The 24,950-nt window shown below is 39.6% G+C and overlaps 1 protein-coding gene across 3 annotated transcripts in view; it reads left to right on the top strand.

Moving 5' to 3' along the window:
• The window catches only part of PDGFD (platelet derived growth factor D), a 135,103-nt gene that overhangs the window by 62,922 nt on the left and 47,231 nt on the right, over positions 1-24,950 (top strand). For 2 of the 3 annotated variants that reach the window (XM_071734571.1, XM_071734551.1), the window contains exons 2-3: positions 10,779-10,983; positions 14,590-14,770. In XM_071734571.1, the coding sequence (XP_071590672.1) occupies positions 10,779-10,983; positions 14,590-14,770 (386 nt within the window). The remainder of the gene's footprint in view (positions 1-10,778; positions 10,984-14,589; positions 14,771-24,950) is intronic. The other variant, XM_071734561.1, reaches the window with a different exon arrangement.

Raw genomic sequence — 24,950 nt, 5'->3', positions numbered from 1 at the left:
CATATTTCTCTGGAAGCTTTAAGGTGAGGGAGTGCTTATGGTGCCTGCTGGTTAATACTGTGTCATCTCATGTGAAATGTGATACTCTGTTCCTGATGATGAGGTCTGGAGCTGAATGTGGCTGAATTCATCATTTTAACTCAATTCTTGTTCTGTCAAACGTTTCAATGAATCTGCAGTCAAAGGACAATTTTGAAGTTTGGCTTTGCCTCCAGTGTGATTACACAGGGGACTCCAGTTTTCCATTTAAGAGTTCATTGAAGCCCCATGAAAATGAAGGATTATTTAATTACTATTTGATTTGCCAACAGTATACTCAACTCTGTAGAGAACATAAAGATACATAATGTCTGCTCCCCATGGAATCTTAACCATATAATTTCAATGTGTTTTCATCTGCTCATACAGTACCTGATGTGGCTGTAACTTAAGAAACTTGAGAGCAGGGAAATGTATTATTAAATGTTTGAGAACACGTGCAGTGGAAAGTCCCAGTACTGCTCTGATGACATGTTTTTCAGCTGAAAGTGTATGAAGTGGAATTTATTTAGTTGGTGAAATGGATAGAAGACCTTTTTCTCAGGAAAAAATTGTCCATGCATATCTTCCATTTTACTGACACCTAATTTGTTACTAAAAGAGAAAGTAACCTGCTAATTTTACCAAAAAAAATATTATTTCTCTTTGTACTTCTACCATCTTATTTGGGGAGCTTCTGGGTAAAAAAAAATAAAGCAGATTTTCTAAGGACACTGCTCAGTGAGAACTTTGGAAAAGAAATCTGGAAAGACATATTGAATTGTTTGTCCCATGACTGGCTTGCTGAACAGTATAAATAATGTTTATCTGGACTTTCTAGTCCTAGTTCTTCCATCTTTATCTTGCAAGCTGTAAACTTTTCAGAGGAGAGGTTATCTCTCACATTGTTTCTGTAGTGCACAACACAGCATTGATCAGAATCTCCAACTGCCACAAAACTGGCAATGAACATGTTAGATTCATGTGAATAGGGAGCAAAACCAATGAGACATCCACAAACATAACTTTAATGCAATGGTCTTCTGACTTTATCTGTTTCTATCTTTAAATTTTTTTTGCTTTTTTTTTTTTTTTTTTTTAATTCACATTACATTACACTGTACATTGCACCTCTGGTGTTGGGCAGTGAGGAAGCAGTAAGAAAATGGAGTTTTGTTCTAGCTGGCTCGATTCATACAGCAAGTGTCACTAAATTACTGGTAAATTCCACAGCTGGAACTAAAATTGATGTGATTCTCATGCCTTGATACCCTCACCCTCACTGCAGAGCTGTGAGCAGGCAGTCCTGCTGGGGCTGGGTGCTGGCAGGATGGCTGCAGCAGGGGCTGCAGAGCCATTTGAGCCTGAACAGTTTCCTTGGCTTTTATTTTTTCTTACCAAACACCACCCCACAGCCTAGAAGAAATGTTTCCAATCACTTCCTCTTGGTAACCAGCCAAGCAGCTGCTTTCCAGAAAGGACTTGGGAAGCTATCATGTGTTAATTGAGCTTTTGGTGCCAACTTCCATTTCCAATGTAGGTTTCAGCTTGCAGTGGTCAGGATGCAGCTGTGCGTGTGACATAGCAGCACCTGAGTTTTTGGACTGCACCAGCATCATCTTGCCAGCCACTGGTCCCTACTTTATGGCACCAAATGAGCTCTGCTGGTTTTTCAGGTGTAGTTTATTCCTTGATGCAGGACTAAGGAAATCTCTAGATGATCCTTTGGTGCAAGATCATAACAATAAAAGAAGGCCACAGCCAAGAATTTTACGAATGTGCCTGGAAATTTTGTTAAATTGCAGTATCTATCCACATGACAGCTCTGCAGCATTCTGATGCCAAACCACCAGAGAAAATCCTAAGCATTTACAGGAAAGATCTTCCACACTTAATGTACTCAGTACTTTTAGTATATATGACTTAAATTGCTTTCTGGACTGGGGAAATGTTGTTTCTCAACACAGGGGTTTTATCTAAGTGAATGAAAGCTGTTCCTTTGGCCCTGCTTGTGTTCTGCCTCCATGCTGGAAAAAGACCTTGATGTCCACCACCGTCTTTGTCCCAGTGCTGTAGTTTCCAGCAGAAGAAAACTGAGATGGGGAAAAAGAGGGAGCCATGGCTTGGTCTAAACTGTCAGAGACCCAGGACAATGTTCCTTGGAGTAAAAAGTAGAAAAGTTGCTGGATCTTTACTTTGTGGATAAGTCTTAGGTTTCAGTTCCTGCTCCAAGAGCTGCTTCTGCATTTTATCTCTAACCATTTCTTGGAAAATGAGTAGCCCATCTTTGAAGCAGCATCCAGAGACCATCTGCCCTTTGAGAGGAGAAAGAAGTGGTCTGAATCCTCTGAAGCAATTAGAATAATCTCAACAGAGGCTCCTATGTCCTTGCAACAATTTTATCTGCTAGACTACTACAGAAAAATAAAAGGATTACTGATTATCATATTTTAATACAGTTAAATTACTCTTTATGGTTGTTTTGGGCTATTTTAAAGATCTAGGTAACTTTAAGGTGCTTAGGTCTTTAAAAGTGTCTGAAATATGCTCTCAAATTTCACCTTTGTGCTGTCAATTGATATATGGACCCTAAGAGACTAAAAGCATGCCCATGGCAAACTCAGGCCACAGAAACGATTTCTGCAAGAACACTATTTCCAGGCTTTCCATTATAAGAAATTACTTTTCATTCCCTTCCAGAGATTTTGGATCTTCAGTACTGGAGTAGAGGGTTAGGAAGCTCAAATTACAAGAGAAAATTGCTTTGATTTGTCTTTTGAAACAGCTTTTCCTTTTATTGCCTAATGTTCCAATGTGCAACCTTCTGCTCAGTGACTGCTTCTCTATCTGCTACAATATATTTCACAAGAGAAGCCTTTCACTCTTTGACTGGATTTTCTCTTTCTTTTTATCCACATTTTTCTTTCTTTAAGGAAATTCCACATCTTGTGGAGGTTTAGGAGTTCTTGACTAAAACAGCTTTTAAAACAGTATCTTAGAACAAATTCTCTTTTAAGACTTGAGCCATGCCAAACTTCTGAAGGCAAACAGTCCTTGACTGAAAAATTTGCAAAATAACAAAGAGGAAATGAAAAAGGAGTAATCTTCATTGTGCCCAATGGATTTGAAAAGAACTTCCCACAAAGATCTGCTTACTTGAAGACACTGCCTAACCAGGAAAAAATCAGAGTGCCTAGATCCAGAGAAATGCACAATTTCTTTGCATAGCAATGTGAGCCAGAGTCCAGTGTTAATATTAATGCTTAATAGCAATTGTGTCTATAATTGGAAACTGAGGCACTGCATAAGTTTGTTCTGTACCAACTTTCTCTGAGTCGGCTTCACTGCAACTTCTTCAGTTATCAGGTTTCCCTTAAGCTCTCTAAAGCACCAGGAATAATTTTTCTCTTTAATTTTGTTCATGGTTTCTCAAACTTCTATGTGTTCTTCTCATGATAATGGGGTTATTTGCATTAGTTTTATTCCACATCATTAGAACTACACATTCTTGATATATACATTATATTTTTTTCATACTTAATTATGGGATCCCAAGAGAAAAATACATTCCGTTTGCTTTTGGTTTAAGAGTCCATCAGATAGATGCATTGCAACACAACCCCCTGTGAAAGAACTAGCAGTTAAAGTATTTTATATATTGGCCTAACATATGTTACTTTTCTATAGACACTTTTGCTGTAAGACATTCAGCATGTTCTTTGGCTTAGAACAAAATATCAAGAATTCAAATAAAAGCAAGTAATACAAGTCACTGCAAGAAGCAAACATCTCAGAGTTTGATATCCTCATAAAATAAGTAAAAAATTGTTTTCTTGGTGTTCATCTGTGGAAGTCTGTGTAAGGCATCTACCAAAGTGGACAAAGTCAAGTCACATCCTTCATCTCACCAAAATCCAGGCCATTCTCTTCTTTGATTCAGGACTGTTTCTTCAGTACTGCATTCAAAATGCAGTTACCATTTAACAGTACAAATTATGTTAATAAATGCAAAATTAAAAATACTTATTATAGTGAGAAGCATTTTAATTGGCTGTCTCTATGAATTACATGCCTGGACTTCCTTATCAATTGCCCACTTAATGTTCTCATAAATGGTCTTTGCTGAGGTCCTGTTAAACCATAGGTTGACTATATGGTGCCAAGATTTGTAGGGTTGCTGTGTACAGAAGCACAGGCAGATGACTAACCATTCTAACCATGGTTCTGAATTTAATTTTAAACCTGTGGTTTTTTTCATTTTCTGATACCTTCTGCATAAGTATTCTGCACTGGATAATTTTGCCTTTCAACTACAGCTCAATTTTTCATTGCTTTGATATATCCTATACACATATAAAACATACTTTTCTAGCAAAGATCTCCACACAGCTCAGTGATTCAAAGGGGGTTGAGCAAAGTGCACGTGAGGTCTGAATTTGGCATTTTTGGCATTTGAGCATGCACAAAATATCTTTTGAAACTGCCTCAGTAACAGAATAGGTCATGCTTTGAATTTGCACTCTGATGATGCCAGAAGTATCTTTCATGCTGATAAAAAGAAGGGGACAGCTTACATGAGAAGGAACAGATACCTTGAGCTGCTGCTTTGAAATTCAGTGGCAAGCCAACCAAACTAACAATCTTTCAAACTCTGATGGGGTTCGGGTCCACTTCTTAATTGCTCAGTTTCTGGGTGACGAGCAGCATAGAGGTGACATTAAAATGCAGCTCCCTTGTTTGAGTTTTGATCCAGTTCAAACTCCTCAAGTATGAACTTAACTGTAAGTTAATTTGTAGTCATCTTGAAATAAATGGAACTACTGAAGTTTTATAAAGCTGAAAGACACCTGAATTAATGCTTTGAATTGGCCTGATGTGCTCTTACATATTCATCCTTACAGCAGAATTACCATTTTTTCAGCCTGGTGCTGCCATATACAGTTTTTAGCCTGGCCAGGGTTGTGCTGTTCCTGTGTCATTTCTAGTTATCCCAGCCTTTTCTCTCCTTTATTTATTATTCTCCTTGTAGAACTGCTGGTGAACCATGTTGGGGGCAGAGCTAAGAGAGGTGTGTTAAGCTTCTGTCCTTAGAAGGGCAGGGGTGTCTAAGACAGGTGCTACCATATAGTATTATTTTCTTCATTAGACATCAGAAACATAATGTTGTATTCACTGGCTAGGATTCATTTTATTGTTTATATTGACACACAAAAAAATAATTTTTAACAAGGTAAACGAGCTTACAGTTTTATATCTTCCTAACAAGGTGTGACCAGCTATGGGATACATGGTGGTGACTGGGAACTCTGTAATTTTTTTCTCTGATTTACACAGAGATAGCGAAAAAAGTTTCTTCTTATTTCGGGAGAGTGGGGTGATGAAAGAAAGTCAATGAATATCTGAGCAGGCTTCCATAAATACAGCTTGCTTTGTATGCCTGTCCCCAGGATGAACTGATTTGTGGCCTGGACTCAAAAATGTTTTACTGTTCTTTACTTCTCACCCAATGGACTCAGCTATTTAGATCAGGCTAATTTTCAACTGAAGGAACTGAAGAGCTATTATACTCCCTGAAGGTTATCTCATTTGTTTAAAAACTGGTGGCAAACCATTGACTGCTGTGTTTGTTTCAAAGAAAGCAGTCTTGAGGGAGAGGATTGTATCTGGAAAACTCCCACATGCAAACTCCCAAGGTTCTTTCCTGAAATAACAAATAGTTCCGCAAGTGGTGAAATGAACTTCACGTGGTTTCCAGCAACTCTGCTGTAGCAGAGCATGAGCTCATCAGGTTACACTCTGGGATTTAAGAGGGTATATTTCTTGTGAGAAAACATGTCAGAATATTGTATCTTTTTGGCCTCTACCACTGTGTCAAAGTTGTTGGGGTTGTCCAATGACTTCTAAAAGCGGAACAAAGACAGAAGCAAACTTATACACAAGACATCACCTTTGGAAGCAAGACCATAATGCCAGAAACCTTAGAAAACTGGAACAAAGTAGTCCATATTACTCATTAGGTCCCTAGACAAGGTAATTTTCTAAATTCTTCTTTCTGAAGGAACTGACACCTACAGACTCTACTTGCCTAGTGGATATCTAAGAACAGGTGTCAGATTAGCTATTAGCAAGCAGTAATTGCCTTTTAGTTTGAGGTTCTTTTGTTTTGTTTTGTTTTGTTTTGTTTTGCTTTGTTTTAGTGAAGGAACTAATTGCCTGTTGAATTATGATAATAAAGACAAACTTCCTTCTGTAGTAGGGTATGTCATGACTAAGAATAGCTTGACTAGGAGAATGTGTCAATACATCACTAAAACTTGCAAGAAAACACATGCATCCATAGTAAAAGCAGGATGAAATATGTTTTTTCTGAATCTTGCTGCTCATGCAGCATAGCATTAGGAGAACATGCCCTAGCTGGAAAAGAGAGAGATTGGATGTGATGGGCACCCATGCTGAGGAAAGTCTTGAGACAAGCACCATGTTCTGAATATTGAGCTAAACTTCACATTTCCCACTTGGACACCCAGCTGCCTTTCATTCAGGGAGGAGGCAGCAAGCACTTCTTAAAATGCAGCTGCATTGAGTACTTAAGTGGGGGCTCCTTTGCCTTGGACAGCTGGACTATCAGTTATAGCATGGTGATTAAAATGAGTGGTTTGGGAAGAATTAAGATGGAAAGAAAAGAGAGATTAGTTCAGATAAATAAAATGTAGAGCAATCTGCTTCACAGTCAGTTCAGACTCTGCAGGGAACTGCCTCTCTTCTCAGGATGTCTCCCAGATTTCTTCCCACTCATCTTTTGAGATATTTTCCCTCCCAAGTGCAAGGGTGTCTTTTTAACTCCTGACATATAGAATATCCTCCTTCTATAAATTGCTTAAATGGCCTTTTCACCTTATGACTTAACACCTTCTTTTATTCATTTTTAAATTATTTTATATGCTTTTTACTAAATGTGGCAGGCAGTGTATTACCCACTGTCATCTTTTATTTACTCCCATAAAGCATTATGGAATACACTTAGTATGTGACATTCAGGGCAGTGTACAATGCTGCACTGCATTGCATTTCAACATGGGACAGTTCAGTGCCTTGACAGAGGCACTGCCTTTTTGTTTGTGTACATCTTTTCTAAAGTGTTTTGGGTTTTCTTCCTAGCTTTCCCCATGGCCAGTGTGGTTTCTATGAGTTTTCCCAGTATATCTGATGAGGACAATGCTTGTCTTCTTGGAAAGGTTTTCTCTTTTAGTCTCACATCTTAGTTGCTACAAGTAGAGGAGTTGCTCCAATCTCCTCAAGCTGTTTCTTAGATGCTTGATGATTCAGGAGGAGCCAACCTCCAGAGGCCAAGTTTGGGTTTACTGTGTTCCCACATCTAGCTCAACAAGTTAACACTGCAAAACCCCCTTGAAAATCCCCTCAGAAAACTTTTGGTTCGTTCCCTGTTGCACCACTTCAGGCTGTAATTTAGCACATGGGGAAGGAGGTTATGAGGGAATCAAGCTGTTTAAGAGCTCTGGAAGACTCCAGTGCCAGGTGGGGGCTCTGAGTGGCTTTGCATTTCATCATATGTGAGTTACAGAAACAGTAGGGCCATTCTCATCAAATATATTTTCTTCCCTGTGTAAAAGTCAACTCTTTATACACTAATATTTTTATATCTTCTATTTTGCTATACCAAACTGTTTCCCCAGGCTTCTTTCCAGCCTTTCCTCGTTGAAATACCATGTCAATGTGCTTTGATTTTTAAGCTTTTTAACATTTACATCTTTATTTCTCCATTTACCTGTTCAGCTTGGGTAGTGCTGTGCCAGGCATTACGTTTCCACATTGATCTTGGTCAGCTGGGCTGACTTACAGGTGGAGCACCTCAGTGTGTGGGATTCAGAGTTTAAGATAAATGAAAAGCTGCAATAGCCTGGGGGCACAGGAACTCTGGTAATGTACTTTTTCAGCTGTTGTGCTGAGTAAAGTCCACAGATCTTGTTTGCCTGTATATTTATGAGCACACTTAACAGATAGCAGTGTAATATCAGGAGCTTACAAACCCAAAGTACAGCCTCTATGAGGACTGGCTGGGAGAAGGGAGCCTTTCCCTCAGAATCCTGAACTGCATTGAACCACTCAGTGAAGTGTATGCTGACCCAGGGAAAGCAGCAAGAGTTTGCTTCTGCTGTCCAGGAAAGAAGAGCAAAGTACTCTTAGGTATAGGATGAGTTCTGCTGTGTTTTACTGCAGTAACTTTTGTTCTAACCTAGCAAATGTTGTTTCATTCAAAAGTCCATAATTTGATTTCATCAAAACTGTTTTATCCTTTTTTATCCTATTTTAAATGTAGTCCTGTGGAATATAAAATCCTCTTGGGTGTACTTGGTGTTTTCAGAGACCGAAGTCCTCAGTATTTCAGTAGGAACTCACTAGCACTGGCTGGACATTTTGTTTCATTCCAGGTTAGGGAAAAAAAAAAAACAAAACCAAAACCCAAGCCAAACCAAAAAATCTCAAAAGTGTCTTGGTTTGAGGTTGGTTGTTTGGTTGTTTACTTGCTCTGTTCGGTTTTTTTTGTTGTTGTTGTTTTGGTTTTTGTTCTGCTTTTTAAGAAAAAGAATAAAATAAAACAGACTTGAGCATAGATGTTCCTGATGAAAATTGCAACAAAACTGATGGGTGGAGGGGTCTTTATTTTTATTTCTCACTGTATTGTCCATTTTCCAGTGCAAAATGGTCAAAACAGAACAAAACAAAACAAGACTGGTTAGTTCTGCACTTTGGGAGCTATGGAGTTAGGGCTGTAAGTTAGGGCTTCTTTTTGCTCAGAAAGGGTGGCTCTGGGTGTGAGAAAATCTCTTCAGTGAAAACACGTTAGAAAGATGTCACAAACAGCTCTTTGGAGATAGGTTTTATGAGAAACCCAGACTTTTAAATTCTAAGTTTCAGGTTGTTTGGGAGTTAGAATTATTATCCTGTCAGAAGGGTACAATGAACTGTTGACACACAACCACACTTTGCTTAGAGCTATGTGCAGGGAGGTATTTACAGCTAAGAACCGGTGAAAAGTAACCTAAAAAATAAATGTACTTACCATGAAGTTTGTACCATTTCTCTGGATTCCTGTTTTCCATTAATTTCATGTATTTCCTTCATATAAAGAGCTTAGAAAGCTTCAATCAAGCATTAGATTTTATTTTAAGAGAGAAAACTCTGATTACTGTGTGTGACAGATGGCTGTGTCTGGTTGCTTACTTTGGTTTTGTAATTCCAACATTCATAGAGAGACCTTGGAAGGATAAATTTTTTGTGTTTGTTCATCCTCGGTAGCTAAATTCCTGAGAAGGCACCAGTTTTATATTTCCCTTGCTTGTAGTGGAATTGGAGATTGACCTGACCTTCAGCAGAGCATGGGGAGGAGAGGAGGGGGTTATTCAGTTTATGATCAGAGTTTAGGTGTTTAGGTGAAAGCAAGTTTTCAAGTTCCTGTAGCAAGTAGAGATTTGGTTACTGCAGTTGGGTGACTGACTCAGGACCTGTCCAGGTGTAGCTCATCATCAGCTGTGTTGAGAAGGAAATCAGTTTGACCATGTACAGGTGGCTCTGTGAGACATCATAGCTACCATGGGACTTCTGCTGGGGGCTACTGGATGTGCTGCTGGACCTCCCTGGCCTCCTGGAGGCCAGGCAGGAAACCATACTTCATCTTAAATGGTGTTGAAATCTCTGTGAGTAACTGAACTGAGCCCTAGATCACCATACATCACATGTGGAGGCTTAGATTTAAGTGTCCTAACTGGGGACTGAACATTTTCATTTTCATGGTCTGCATGTTGCCTTGAAGCCTTCCAGTCCTCCAAATTTTAGTACACTGAAGCTGTCAGTGCACAAAAGCCAAGTTGTTTGCAGTTTTTTGATGCTGGAATCCAAATTCTAGTAAAAGCAGGACAATACAAGTGCATGTTGCAACTGAGAAGAAATTTTGATTTTCAGATCTGGGTTTTACCACGGTTCCTCTTGTCCTTGGAGCCAGAGATTTGCAGCAGCTGAGGCTTTACCTCAGTATAAGTAAACTTTAGGAAAAATTGACTATTTGCTCAGGCAGAAGTTGTGGAATTTTAATTAAGGACTTGGCTGTTTGTCCTGCAGTTACTCAATATGGTGGTGGGGCAGTTTCTGACTTCAGTTACATCAGTGTAATCGTGGAGTAACTGTGTTAATGATCATCAACAGCAAATAATTCACACCATATAAATAAAATCAAAATGTGAACCAACACATGCATCTGGGTGGAAGCTCTTAAGAGCAATAAAAAAATTAAGACTCACTTGCAAGTACTTTCCTGCAGTCTTGTTAGTGCTGCTTTATTCAGAGGGCATATCTCACCAGACCACCAAATCTGGGAAGCAGGGATGTTTTAATTCTATACTTCCTTTGTCTCACTTGTTTGTTCTCATGCTTGCAGCCTGTATTTAAGTTTAAATTCTGTTTTAAAACCTAAGTGATGAGAAGGAAATTGTATATTCAATATCAGTGTAAAAGTGGTGATACATTTGTCACAAAATAAACAGTTTATAGTTGACTACTGTCATTCTTAATGTTTAAAGGGGGTTCAATTAAGAGAAAGTACACTGTACTTCTTATTCAATAGTAACTGCTCCTAGCCCAAACTTTAATTGCAAATGATTTGTGCTGTGTTTAAACTGTTGTGTTTTTTGCCTTCCTGTAACTGGAACAACATACTAATTTCTACAAGTTGTGACTACTAACAGAGAGCAATCACCTCACAGACTTGTACCGGAAAGAAGAGACCATCAGCGTGGCAGGGAACGGCTGCATCCACAGCCCACGCTTCCCCAGCAGTTACCCCAGGAACCTCCTGCTGACATGGAGACTCCACTCCCCAGAGAACACCAGGATCCAGCTGGCTTTTGACAATCAGTTTGGCCTGGAGGAGCCTGAAAATGATATCTGCAGGTGAGTTGTGAGCTGTCTTGTGTTGAAGTTTGCCAAGGAGTCCTTGACATGACCTTCATGCTTGAGGATGTGGCCACTGGCCTGAGACTGCAACCCAAAACCTGGGTATCTCCTCCTGGGTCTAGGATGGCCCTGCTTAAAGGACAGGTCTGCAGGGGTCCCATCCAACCTGAATTGCTCTTTGAGTTTTCAAATAATAAATTGAGCTGGACTTGAAACAGTTTTGGCAGGCTTTATTCCATCTATAATATTTTAAGACAAGGCAGTTGTACGGTCAAATCCTGCTACCTAACAACTCAGATTCTACTTTAATAGGATTTTTGTCCTCTATCACCTCTATCATGTTCCAGCCAGGCAAAAAGCCCATCCCATTCAGTAGGTGAAAGGTTCTGGGAAGTGTGAGTGAGTAGGTATATTTTTGTCTTGCGGTGTGATGGACAGAGAAAAATGTATTCAAAAATACAGTTATATTTTTCAGATTTTTTTTTATTCAGTGTTATTCTTTACTGTTACAGTTTCCTTTAAAACCCTTAAAGGCAGCTCTACAAACATTAGTATACTCTACATATATTAACAAGGTATAATCTACTATATCCCAATTGCTTTGGTTTCCTCTTTTAAACAAAAGTGACCGTAAGCTCAGTTGATCTGGATGATTGACCCAGGTGGATAAACTGCTTTGCATTAGCAGAGCACAGTGGTGAATCTTGCCAACATTCACTAAAGCAGTGTAAATCCATGGAATTTTTGTTTATATTTCTTTTATTCAGCTGCCTGTTCTGTGGGAGAGACCAGGCTCAGGATGCCTGTGTGATCCAACAGGCAGATTGCTGCGATGCTGCTTACACAAAATACTCAAGTCTCAGCTTCCAGCTCTGCTTGATCATGTTGTTACTTATGCCTTATCTATGCAGAGAACTGGGCTGTTAGTATTTCTGCACACCCAGGCTCTCCTTATCTTATCTTGTTTGTCAATTAATTTGCATTTATAGAGTTTGGCAGCTCTGTTGGGTCTTATAGCATGGATTTTTTTTTTCTAGTTTTGCTATGTCGATTTTGCTTTACCAATATACAGAACCATTTGTGTAGGTTTGCTTCCCATATAGTAATAAAAGAATGCAGCCTGAAACTAGCTCTCCTTCCCTGAGCATTAATGGGCTTGGCAGCTGCTGCTCTGCTCTGCTCTGTTGTTCCAAGATCAGCAGCAGAGTCAGTAATGCCAGTTACCTCCCAGCACCACAAGTGCTTTCCCAGAGTGAGAGCCCAATGCATACAGAAGCGGCCTGTTAATATTTACATAGTGGATAAACTGTGGCTGACCTTAAACCATTGCAACTTTGAAACAGAGAGCTAATTTACTGTGGGGGAAAAAAAAAAAAAAAAAAAAAAAAAAAAGAAGAAATATTCTCTGCCACCAGCTATTAAAGGTGGTGGCATGGTGAGGGGAAGTCAAGCTGTTACTGGCAATATGAGTTTGGGGACCATCTTGGAAGGCAATATGCCTGCTTCTTCCAGAGCAGCTAAATCAGGATGCAGAGAGAAGCAAAGACTTTCCATCATCCATAGTGTCCACAGAAGCTTTTTTTTTTTGTCACATGTCACATTCTTTTTCTGCAATAAAGCTTTCCCCTGTGTTCCTGGAAGACCTTTATTTGTGTAACATTGCTTCCCAGAGTGGAAAAGATTTCCAGAGAGGAATTTCTTGGGCAGGCAGCTTGTGATGGCTTTAAGCCTGTTAAATACTGTGTGCATAGTTAGATTTTTTTGTTAATGCTCAAGATGTTTCTTAAAACTAGGTCCTTTCTGCAACTTCAGTCCCTGACAGTCCTTTCAGTGCAGCTTTAGAGAGACAGCCAGGCGTGTTTTAATTGAAATCAATGCTGAGAGCTGAGCATGTGCTTCAGTGCTATGCATATTCGACAAGTGACTCAGGACCTCTTCACCTTGCCTTCCTTTTATACTTGCTTCTGACCTTGTACTTTTTTTCCCAGAAACTTCCTACCCTTTTCTTTCAATTTTTCATTAATGCTAATTATTGAAATTTGCATACTATTAAGACTGAACTGATTGAAATTAATTCAGTATGAGGAATTAAAAGGTATACTTTAGCAGAGCTATTGTAGAAGGAGGGCAAATATTCAAGATTTTACAGAATTTTCTAGAAGTGCTTTTAGCACTTCCACAAGCACTTGATAAGAAATGATTCTGAAAAGCAATTGAATTGCCCAGCCTCTGGGGCTCCTCAGTTTATCAAAAGCAACTGGGATTGCACCTACTCCCATGACTGTTACAGCAAAGCCTCTGCTGTTGAAAGCAGAAAAAAAAATTCCTGAAAGTGCATGGATTTGCCCCAAGAGTCAGTTACTCTGACTCTTGGTCTCAAAAAGTGGAGAGAACAGTCAGGATGATTTTCACCAGAGCCTACAAGTTAACTTATACTGAAAACTCTGCAAGCTCTGATGTTACAACAAGCGTGTGGTGCTGTTGCTGTAGTGATGCCCAGGGGGGGAAGTGGTGGGTGATGGTGCAGCAACAGAGCTCTGCCTGGGTGCCATGTCCATCATCATGAGGGATGGGGAGCAGAGGATGGTGGAGAGAGCCTTGAGTTCCTTTGTCTGGAACTCAACTTAGTTGTGTTACAAAAAAAATATGTTTCAGCAGAGTTTGGGCAGATTTAAGCAGTTTGGTTGTGGCAGATCTGTAATTTTCTGTGCTGTGCAATTTGGGGTTGGTGAATATAAAAGCAGCATAGCTGATATTCTCAAGCCACATAGTACTTGGGTTTTTTTCACATGGATCCTCAGCAGAAGAAGAAAAGCAGATGTTATTTACAGAGCTATTCAGCTCCCACAACTGTGCGGCACTTGGCCCACAGGCCCTGGGGTGGAAAGCAGCACATTGCTAGTAAGAGTTGAGGAGCAGTCTTAAACTTGCTCTTTGCAGAGAGCACACGTTTTATGAATAAAAAACTTTGCTGGGAAAGACCTCCAAAGTTTTAAGGCTTAACTGTAAAGTGAGGATGGCCACTCTCCCCATCTCTCATCTGCATTCAACCTGACCCTCCTGTCATCGCCTCTCCCCTGCCAGCCCCAGTGTGTGGGGCCTAACTCTGCCTCTGCAGGGCTTAAGGGACTGTTTTTCTTACAGACATAGTGACTTTATTCTCTGTCTTCCTTATTCTCCAGTTTACTAAATGAACTCAATAAATGACCCAGCCGAGTGAATTCACAGGCTGTGCCAGTGAGTGCTGTCACTGTGTCCTCTCATCCTCTTTAAACTGTTTATCTAACACATGAAACGCAATGTGTTTGCTTACTGTGTACTAAGCACATGAAAGTGCCTCTCATAGCTATTTTAATTTGGTAGAAAATTCTGTCGTGTTCCAGGAACCCAAAAATCAGCCATTTGAGAACTCAGGCAGTAGACTGCAGTTTAGTGCATTTTATGCTTCACAAGCATTACAGCCACCATTTGTAATATTTAGTCTGATGTTTTGAAGTGGAAAACCTGGGACGTTTGTCTTTGGTTCTCCTGTGTTCCTGTCCATTTGCAACCACCTTCTGTAACCGGAGTTAATAAAACCTAATCCCTCAAACTGATTCCTAGGTATGACTTTGTGGAAGTGGAAGATCTATCAGAGACCAGCACAGTTATACGAGGACGGTGGTGTGGACACAAGGAAGTACCCCCAAGAATAACATCAAGAACAAATCAAATAAAGATAACCTTCAAATCCGATGACTACTTTGTGGCTAAACCTGGATTCAAGATTTGTTACTCTCTTGTGGTAAGTCACCTCACTGTGTCATGGGTGAGAGACGGATTATAGTGTGGAAGAGCATTAGTACTTGAAGACTGGATTGTGTAGCTAACTGCATTGGATCAAAACACTAATTGATTGGAAATACTTCCATTCCAGCAACTGCATTAATACAGATCAAAGTACGTTCAACATCCTGCCATTAGATATAAAATAAATTCAAGTCCAGGCCAAGATTTACACTAATAGCATGTTTCAGAAGCACTAGCACTTTCTACACTGAGTCTTCACTGCCAGTGTCTTGGCAGACTCTGCAGAAATAGTAAAGAAATGGCTGCTCTTTTAACCCTTTTTTTTGTGTGTTCATTTGGGGCCAAATAAAAATACCTTCAAGGTTATGGCTTTAATTGTAAGTTAGATGCTGAGTAGTTTATTCTACGTGCAATAAAATTCTACATGCAGGATGATGTGCTAAGGCTTAGGCTATATATTTAACCATGTATAAACATTTCTCTTTGTATATGCAGTGGCATTAGCAGCGTATCGTGTACTGTTTCAATGAGACGAAAACCTTCTCTTTTTTATTTTGATTTTGTCTTTAGGAAGCAGGAATGCTCACTGCTCTAAGTAGATTTTGTTATAAATATGTATTCCTTTGTATTGTCCTGATTAATATTACAATGCTTTTGGTGCAGTGTAGCTCAAAAGAGGCAGATTTTGCAAACACTCAAGAAGTGGTAAGCATTAATTTATTATACTGTCATCATTATATTTTCAAAGCCGTCACACTTCTTACTCCCTTTTTATTCAAGCCAGTTATTTAACAAGAATAAGGAAGCCTGGAATAGCAATAATGTTAATGCTGTAACAGGAGAGATCCACTGTTTGAGTCAATTCACTTCAGCCTCCCTGCTTTGCATGCATGTAAGACTATGTATGCTAAAAAGAGTCCACAAACAGCATATTGTCAAGACATCTCTAAAGACTGTGCTTCCTTGCATTTAAATTGTTAAGCTTTTAGTGGAGTAAGACATTGCACTGTGTGAGTAAATCCTGATCTCTAATTTACTCTCATTTGAAGGTAATCTACTAAAATGAAAATCTAGGTGGAACAGTCAATGAGAGACCATTGAGCATGAAAATGAAACAGTGAAGATGCCTCTCTTTACACTGCTCGTATTTCAGTGCAGCCATGAAAACTCTGCTGCATTTACCAAGCTTTATTCCAGACCACATACAGCAAGTCTGATAGCATTAGGCTTTCCAAAAATGATTGATATGTCTTAAAACACAGGAATCTGCATTAGAAAGCTCAAAAAAGCTACTATATTTATCTAATTTCAAAACTGTAAGTGAACAGAGAATTTTACAATCTAGCAAATCTATTCAGAAGAATACTTTCCAAGTGCTTCCTCTGAATGAAATACTACTTTATTTCTGAGCAGAGAACTGTACAGGTGAAATTTGAGTGGTGGGGGATGACATGTACCTAGCTGGCCTTCAGATTACAAACCTTTCAACCTGAAACTGTGGGATTAATATGCAGCAGAGTCAGCCTTTATTTGATAATCCCCACAGTGCAGTTCATAGATATGCTGAGCACTACTGACCCCTGAAGGTTGAATTCATTGTGCATTTCTAGGTGGCAAACCAGGGAGCATTAATGAAGCATGACAAAACATATGGTATTTCATATCAGATGGAGTGAAAGACCTTTACATAGCTTTTTTCCTTTCCTTTGTAACCTTCTCTAAGACAAGGCTACTACTAGGGGCTTCCTTGGAAAATGGTTAACAAGATATATGCAAATCTTTAACTCCCTTGTTTTTTCTTTTGTTTGGAGTTTGGATCTGAATGGCAGTTGTTTATTTGTATACCACACTGACTGTTAATTTTCCAGAGAAAATTGAAGCAACCAATTTGGAGAGTTAACTTGTGTTTACTGATCAGCTTCATCTCCTGAGCATGGTGCCAGGATGGCTCTCCCCATTGCATGTGCAGCTGAACAGACTCTTAGTCTTGCTCTCTGGCCTTCTCATTTATGAATCTTTGAGGCAGTCAGTCAGGTTCACTTCATTTGATGCAGATCAAGTTTTTACTTAGTTCAGCACTCTGCATGAGGCACAAATGAGGCACCACAGGGCTTAACAGAGACTTGCTTCATTATCTTCCTGCACTTGTGTTTTTGCATTAACTTCATATTTCAGTACCATTTAGAGAAACAAAAAGAGATTATTTTTCCAGATAAGACATCAATTAGGCTTGTATCCATGAAAATCACATTTGCCCTTGTAAAACAAGACATGCAAAGAAAGCAACCCATGGAAAATGAAGGGGCTCTGTCACTCAGGACAGTGGGATTAGAATTCAAAGTGACTGGAAAATTACACTGAAAAAAAATAAAAGGATGGTCTTTAATGGGACTATGTTGAATGCTATGCAGGTGTGTGGAAGTATTTAACTGTCACAATATAAGATAGAGAACAATGGAAAAGGAAGAAGATGTGTGTTGTAAAGTCTGAGCATCTATCATGTGCTGATTTTTACCTGTCAAAGCTGGCTCCCTCCCCTTTCTTCCTCTCCCCATGTCATCTGCCTCTTGGCAAATTTGCCTCTACCCTCCCCTCTGTGGATCTGAGGAACACGCAAATCTGGAGCTGGAGCAGTGAGGATGCCAAAAGCAGGGAAGGGGGAGAGCCAATGTGCTGCTGCCTGTTCACAGAATCACTGAATGTCAGGGGTTGGAAGGGGACCTCTGGAGACCATCTAGCCCAACCCCCCTGCCAGAACAGGGTCCCACAGGATGGCATCCAGGGGATTTTGAAGAGATGGACATTCTACTGCCTCTCAGGGCAGCATGTTTCACTGCTCCCTTACTCTTACAGTAAAAGTCTTCCTTAATTGAACCTCCTGTGTTCCAATTTGTGACCATTACCCCTTGTCCTGTCACTGGACACCACTGAGGAGACTCTGGTTACATTCTCCTTACACCCATATTTATAATCATTGATGAGATTCCCCCTTCGTCTCTTCTTCAGGCTGAACAGACCCAGCTCTCAGCCTTTCCTCATATGGTTGATGCTCTCGTCCCCTAATCATTTCCATGACTCTGTGCTGGATTCTGTCCTTGTCTGCCATGACTTGGGAGCCCAGAATTGGATGCAGTATTCCAGATGGGGCAGAGTAGAGGGGAGGAGAACCTCCCTCGACCTGCTTACCACTCTCTTCTTGATGCACCTCAGTATGCCACTGGCCTTCTTGGTGCCAATGGCATGTCACTAGCTTATGGTCATCCTGTTACCCATCAGAACTCCCAGGTCTTTTTCCACAGAGCTGCTATTGCCTGTCCCGGATCTGCTCTTTCCCCATGAAGGATTCCCTGGGGTGCGAGCTCCAGGGTGAACCTGACTCCAGGGGCTTATTTAGTGAGCTGAGTGTGCCCCAAGGCCTATCTCAAGCTGAGTAAGAGTCAAAAGTGTTGTAATGTGGTTGGAAAAAGCCACACCTATTCTGTGCTGTAGTGATGGTGCAAGTAGGTAAGTATGCACAGCTGGTGGCTGGTGGCTGTGGACACTTTACATTCAAATCCCCCAGTTGTAGCTGTGTAGTTTGTTGGCTTAGCCGGGGTATCCACACAGAAATATCTCCCTCAGGCCTCTTTGAAAATTGTATTTTCCTTCAAACTTCATAGACCTGGAGAAAAAAATGGTCTGGAGCAAACCCTGGGCAGCTATTGGTCATGTGCCTCACTTACCTGCAAAATTGTTTGACATTCCTGCCTGCCATTACCATTTGAAGGGCTTATTTCTTTTTTGGTTTTGCTTTTCTTGAATGAGTTGCCTTAAAAACATTAATTGTAGTGTAAAAGTCACTGAGGTATTCCAGGTTTTTTTTACATTTCTTATATAATTTTTTACACTAAGGACATAGTGTAACACAACAAACACTGCAGAAATATATGATACAGAGGAAGATGAGTAATCTTAGGTTACTTACACACTTACTGGAGGGGATGTAGGCACTGTCCTGAAAAAGTACCCAGGGTTGCACACCTTCAAGTAGGAGATGTGATATTCCACATTGCCACAAATGTAGAATTTCATTCCACCATTTCTTGCAGTGCAGTTACCTCATCTGAGGGATCTTGCATGTAGCAAGTCCATGTTCAATAATTACTAAAAATACTGCATCAATTATCTTGAGATATAGGAATGTAAATGTAGTTACACCATTACGCATTAAAATATTCTTTGCTTGATTGAAGTAATTTTATGCAATCTCCTTTTTCCTACTGAAGAGAAATTCCTCTTGTGTTCTAATACTGGAAGGGAATGTTAACAAGATTGGACCCCATGCTTTACAAGCACATTAGCATGGACATTAGCTGAAGTACTTTAGGAGCTCATTCAGGAATGTGTTCCAACTATAAAGGTGAATGTTTTGAATTAAAATTTCCAACTCTGAAGCATAATTTCATTTTATTGAGACAACTAGAAAATGCTGAATTCCATTTGCTAATTAAAAACATTATTTTAAGTTTACTGTAAAAGGCACATATTTGTTATAAGTTTCTGACAGTAAATTGTTATTACCTTACTAATTGTTTTCTTGATCGCAAATGAAATTCATATTTTGGAACTTTGGCTATAATAATTATTCAAAACAAGGGCTAAGCTTGGAATATATTAATTGGTATACATATAAGCATGCATATATAAAAATAAGATAAGCTTAAAAATATATGCTTAAATATACATCTTTATACATGTATACATATATATATATATGTATGTGCTTCTACCCTTCTTTTCTTTATAATATAATTAATTAATAGGAATCATCACATTAAGGGACATCTTTGCTTATTCGGGAGTTGTTAACCAGTAGTGGTGAACATGTGGAGCTAAACAGGAGAACATAAATACCTTCATCCCAGGATAAACTTAATGTGTCCAAACGTGTATCAGTGCATTAGATCACGAGTAATTTTTGGTGGTGTGAAAAGACTTTTTTTGAATGAAGGAACCATGAAGCAGAGGGAGGTGGAACTTGGGGTTTTGATCCATCATGTGGAAAGTTACAGACAAGTAGCTTTCTGATTTACACCCAGGCTACTCACGTGATCAAAAAAGAGCACTGGTCACAGGGTGGGTGAGACACTAAAGTCAGTGTAATAAAATTTGCTTACTTTCCCATGCAAAAAATACCGACCAAAGTCAGTTCAAATAGTAAATTTAAACTCTTTGATACTTGCCTGTTAAGTTCACAAGAAAGCACCAGAAATTCAAAGCACAACCAGAAAATGAAAATAGGCAGACTAAAACCTGATCCTAATGCTTGTACTTACAGATAGCCACTCTGAATTAACCAGCTGGTTCCCTGTATCTCACCAGATTTGTTTGCACTCAAGGAATACAGCACCCAATGCTTGGGTTTTTTTAGTAAGTCAATAAATAAACTCCCTTGTAAGAGTTAACATGATTGCAAAAAAGATTCATCTGTGTGGGTGAATACAGATTCATTAAGATTGTAAAGGATGATTATTCTGTATCACTGGCCACAGAGCTCAATCCAGCCCAGAAGATGCCTGAATCCTTGCTGCTGTGCTTCTGTTCTAGCTTGTCACTTCTTTCACAGAATAGACATTTCATTTCTGTCTCCAAGACAAAATATTCTGCTTGAAAACTCATATTATAGATCTCATGTGACAGCAGGCGTGATAATAGTGCCTGAATACCTTCCCTGCTTTTAGATAATCCACAGAAGGAGTCCCAGTAAATTGCTGAGGGTACGGCAGGAGAGGAGTGGGGTGGGGGAGAATGTCTTGCTTAATAAAGTGGTTGAACATGAAATAGATCTCACGATGAAGAAGCAAGAACTTACACGTGGAAGCTTTATCGGTTGTTCTGGTAAAGAAGAGTTGCTACTCTTTCTCCGATTTCATTTTTGATTGCTTGTCTGTGCTAGACAGCAAAGATTTTTTATAGATACAGCCCATATGCAAAACTTAAAACAATCTGTATGATGAAACTTCGGGGGCTTTTTTTAAGTTCTGGCAGAAAACTATTTTCTGTGGTTTTGCTTAAGGCATACCATCCTCATAAAGTTATCAGCCAGAGGCTCATCATTCAGGAGAGGAGTAATTAAGTCTTTTCTAATTAGATGAAACTTGCTCAAAAGATTTAACATTCCTTTCCCAACTTTACATAATCAGAGATTATCTATGCACAGTTCTACTTTATTTTATTCCTTTATTTTGAAGTTGTTGAAATGTTTTAAAAAACAATATAAAATGACAGCATGTTAAAAAGAAAGATTGTGTCTCAGTGTATCTTGAGACATGGAGCATCTCAGAATAATTTTATATGGGGAGAAGGGTTACTTTCCATTTAATGAATGTTCCTGAGACTCAGTTTCCTTCTTGATTCATCTCATAGGACCTAACATGTCCTTCATCAGGGTTTTATGAAGAAAAGAGGGTGACGCTCTTTACAAATGCCTGGAAGGAGATTGTAGTGAGAGTAGGACTGGTCTCTTCTCCCTGATGGCAGATGACAGGACAAGGGGAAATGGCTTCAAGTTGCATCAGGGGAGATTTAAGTTGGATATCAGGAAAAACTGCTTTACAGAAAGTGTTGCTTAGCACTGGAACAGGCTCCCCAGGGAGGTGGTTGAGTCTCCGTCCCCGATTTTTTTTAAAATCACACAGATGTGGTGCTTGGGGACATGGTTTAATGGTGGGCCATCAGAAATAGGGTTAGGGTGGGTTAGGACATGGTTGGACTCAATGATCTTGAAGGTCTTTCCCACCCTGAGCAATTCTATGATTCTATGACACAGTAAACAGGAATGTAGACACGGTAGAGGGGTGAGCAGGGACATTCTGGTTCTCCCAGCAATCAGAGCGGAACAAAAAATAGTAAGGTTAAAAAAGAAGCAAACTGGGAGCCAGATAGGTTGTCAATAAGAAAACAGCATAATCAGATTGATAAGCCATGTCTGGACAAGAAGTAGTCATCAAAAGCTCCTAATTAAGATATTCATTCCAACATTTACATCTAACCAAGAGAGATTTCTTCCTCCAATATTCTATCACATCTTCCAAAACCCCAAACCTTCCCTGTTTAACTCCTAAATCTTACCTGGTCCATCTTCTCAGGTGGAAGACCTTGCAGGGTTTCAAGCCTGAGACCACCAGCTGAATGTATTGTGTGAGTGAGAGGGAGCCTGGGCACAGCACCTCCTGCCTTGCCTGACACTTCCCAGTCAGTTGTCTCAGACTGCATCTTCTACCAGTTTTCCCTAGGCTGTGGGCTGATGTAGTCATTCTCTTGGCAGGTCTCTTCTGAAGGTCTGATGCCCCTTCCATGTTTATTCTTTTCTCAGACACAATGGTTGGTCCTAATCCTACTACTATGTGACTCTATAAATTTTAAATTTCATTAGGAGTCTCTGTGTCCTGTTTCTATTTTCTAAAGCCATATATAAGTCAGAGATGACACTCATAAGAGAGTGGTGAACAAAAATATAATGCAGGGAGAAGAACAGTCACCCATCAGCCTGGCATCAGAGGATGCTACAAGTACTAGAGGGAACAAATGGTATAGAATCATCCAGGACTGGCAATGAAACAGCAAAGACAAGGGAGGAGAGTTAAGTGTAGTTCAAGTTCAGAAATAAAGGTAATTGTGAATAACACAAGCATTTACGGTGAAAAATCAAGTCAGCAGAGAGAGAGGAGGGCACAGAAATGTCACAACACAGTGGTCACAGAAGCAGAATTCTAAAGCAAGCAAAGATTCTTGAAAGCTGAAAGGAAAAAAATAAGGCAAAGCAGAGAGAGGGTGTGACCAACAATGTCAAACTTAGCAAACTCATCATGAAAGATGAGGCAGAAGCCTGAAGCCTTTCCTCTGTGTGAGGAAGGTGTCCACATGTCACTTGTTCATTGAAAAGCATGAAAGCAGTTTCAGTTGGTCTGAAGAAGGATGAATGGAAATTAAAGAAACGTTTTTAACAAGGAAAGGAAAGAGAGATTTGTGTAAATCAGGGGAGCTGTGGTGGCATGGTTAGGAAGGAAAGGAGGCTAATTAATTTTGAAACAGACTTTTGAACAGGCAGTAGATCTGCAATAGGAAAGACTGGGTCTAAAGGAGAGGGTAGGGCAGGTATGGATTGGGTAGAAAGCAATGTAAAATTAGGGCCATCTAACTACATTGGCTTCTTTTGGCAAACCTCTGCTGTGAACTTGAGCGGAAGGAGGACTGGTTTTGGGGATGTTTCAAAAGTTAAAAGAGTCAGCCAGGAATATGGGTGAGGAATTGAGTTATAGCCAGGGAAATGCAGACCTTTTGTCAAGGAAGATACCAAAACCAGAAGCAGTGGGACTCGGTAAGCACACAGAAGCTTCTGGAAGCTGTCAAATGTCAACTGATAAAATAATTATTTTAATCGTAAAGGAAAATAGACTTTAGTGTCTGTGTTTTTCCAGCTGCAAGTATGTGTGCCTGGCAGTTTTGTTGTTTTAACAGCATGGTGGAGAACTGGCTATTTGCTCTCCCCTGTCCCTCATTTGTTGACAGCTCAGTTGAAGTGTGGCTCCTTTGCAGGACGTTGTCATCAATCTGTCTTAACATAACAACAGTCCTGTTGATATCCAGTTCCTGTTGAAAGCAGTACATCTTTAATCCAGTGATGTGTTGTGCCCTGTTTGAGTTCACAAAACTCATAGAGGTAGCCAAGGACAAGAAAATTTAGCACTTTACATCTTCAAAGGATTACACAAACACAAGCATGTTATTTTCAAATCCTGGATCCTGTCCCAAACAGTTGCATCTAGCAAGTCTTGGAGGCATTGTTCAGTTAGGACAGCTTTAGATTTTGAAGCATTACATTTCCTGGTATCAATACTTACCTGTTTTAGAAATTCCTGTGGAACTCAGTGACCCAGAGGAAATCCTTGCTTTTCCAAGGTACATTAGAGATACAAAGTCAAAATCAGAAGACTGTAATGAGCAGTACAAGAGGGTTACCCATGTTAGAAAAAAAATAAAAATAAAAATCATAGGGGTTTTTTTTGTTTGTGGGTTTTTTTGGTTTTTTTTTTTTGTAGCATCTCAAAATTCATGTTCAACAGCAATAGGATTTCTTGCAAAATACAGCAGAAGCAAACTGGAAGATCCAGATTCCCAGAAGTTCTCGATCATATTAGTAATGAGATCAAACATCTACATAGTATGTAAGAATAGCAGATAAGGGCCACAGGAGTTCTGCAGTTGTTGGGAGGTGTGTAATATTGGCAGAATAGTGGCTGCAATTTTTTAACTAAATGAATGAAGGGAACCCCAGTGTCAGAGCATCTGGCCATGATCTTGCCACTGTATTTGGCAGAGTGGATGTGTGAAGATTCGTGATGAATTGTCTGTCCCTTCAGCTTGCATGCCCATTTGGCTTCCTAGTTCATTATCAGATTCTAGTCCTACCATAACTGGATACATTCTGTAGGAAAGCTAATCTTTGCCCCATTCTTCAAATGTCAGAGGGCCAAGCTATCCCTTAATGAAGGTTCTCTTAATCTCTGTTAAATAAAAATACAGAGTACACTGCAAGCTGTATGCCAGAGCTTATTAATTACTGGTAAGTGTGCTATTGGAGGCATAGGAAATAGGTCCAAAATTAAATTAAACCCATCCCTAAACTTACTGGAAAAATCTTAAGTAACCATTAATAATCAGAGAAATAAATCAATTACTCCCAGCAGTTTGGAATTCTTGTGAATGAATTGTGGTTAAAAGATGGATGGAAGTTATATTAAATCTACTCTGGGAAAATAAATGAGGTTTAGAAAGGATTTATGCTTTCAGACCTTTTTTAGAGATTTCCACTCTTAAAATTAATAATGCTACTAGCAACATATGTTTAACAGTTTTTTCAGAGTATCTATAAAGCAATATTTTAATGACCATTAAACACGTATAGGTAGCAGAAAGTTAGGATGAATCCAGCACTGAAAATGTTAATACAAGAAATTAAAGGGTAGACTTTCTGTGTCATAATGAATATAACCTGGGAGAGGGCAAAGCACATCCCATTCCCTGACTTTGCTTCCCATGTCTGTGTAGCCAAACAGAAAATATCAATAGCTTGGACACAACAGTGGAAACAGAACAATAGCAGTCTTGATAGAGCTCCCATTAGGAGACATGGA

The sequence above is a fragment of the Heliangelus exortis genome, chromosome 1, assembly GCF_036169615.1.
Source record: "Heliangelus exortis chromosome 1, bHelExo1.hap1, whole genome shotgun sequence".
In the NCBI taxonomy this organism is placed as follows: domain Eukaryota; kingdom Metazoa; phylum Chordata; class Aves; order Apodiformes; family Trochilidae; genus Heliangelus; species Heliangelus exortis.
Note: the sequence above shows the minus strand (reverse complement) of the source record. Positions and strands in the feature narration are given on the sequence as shown.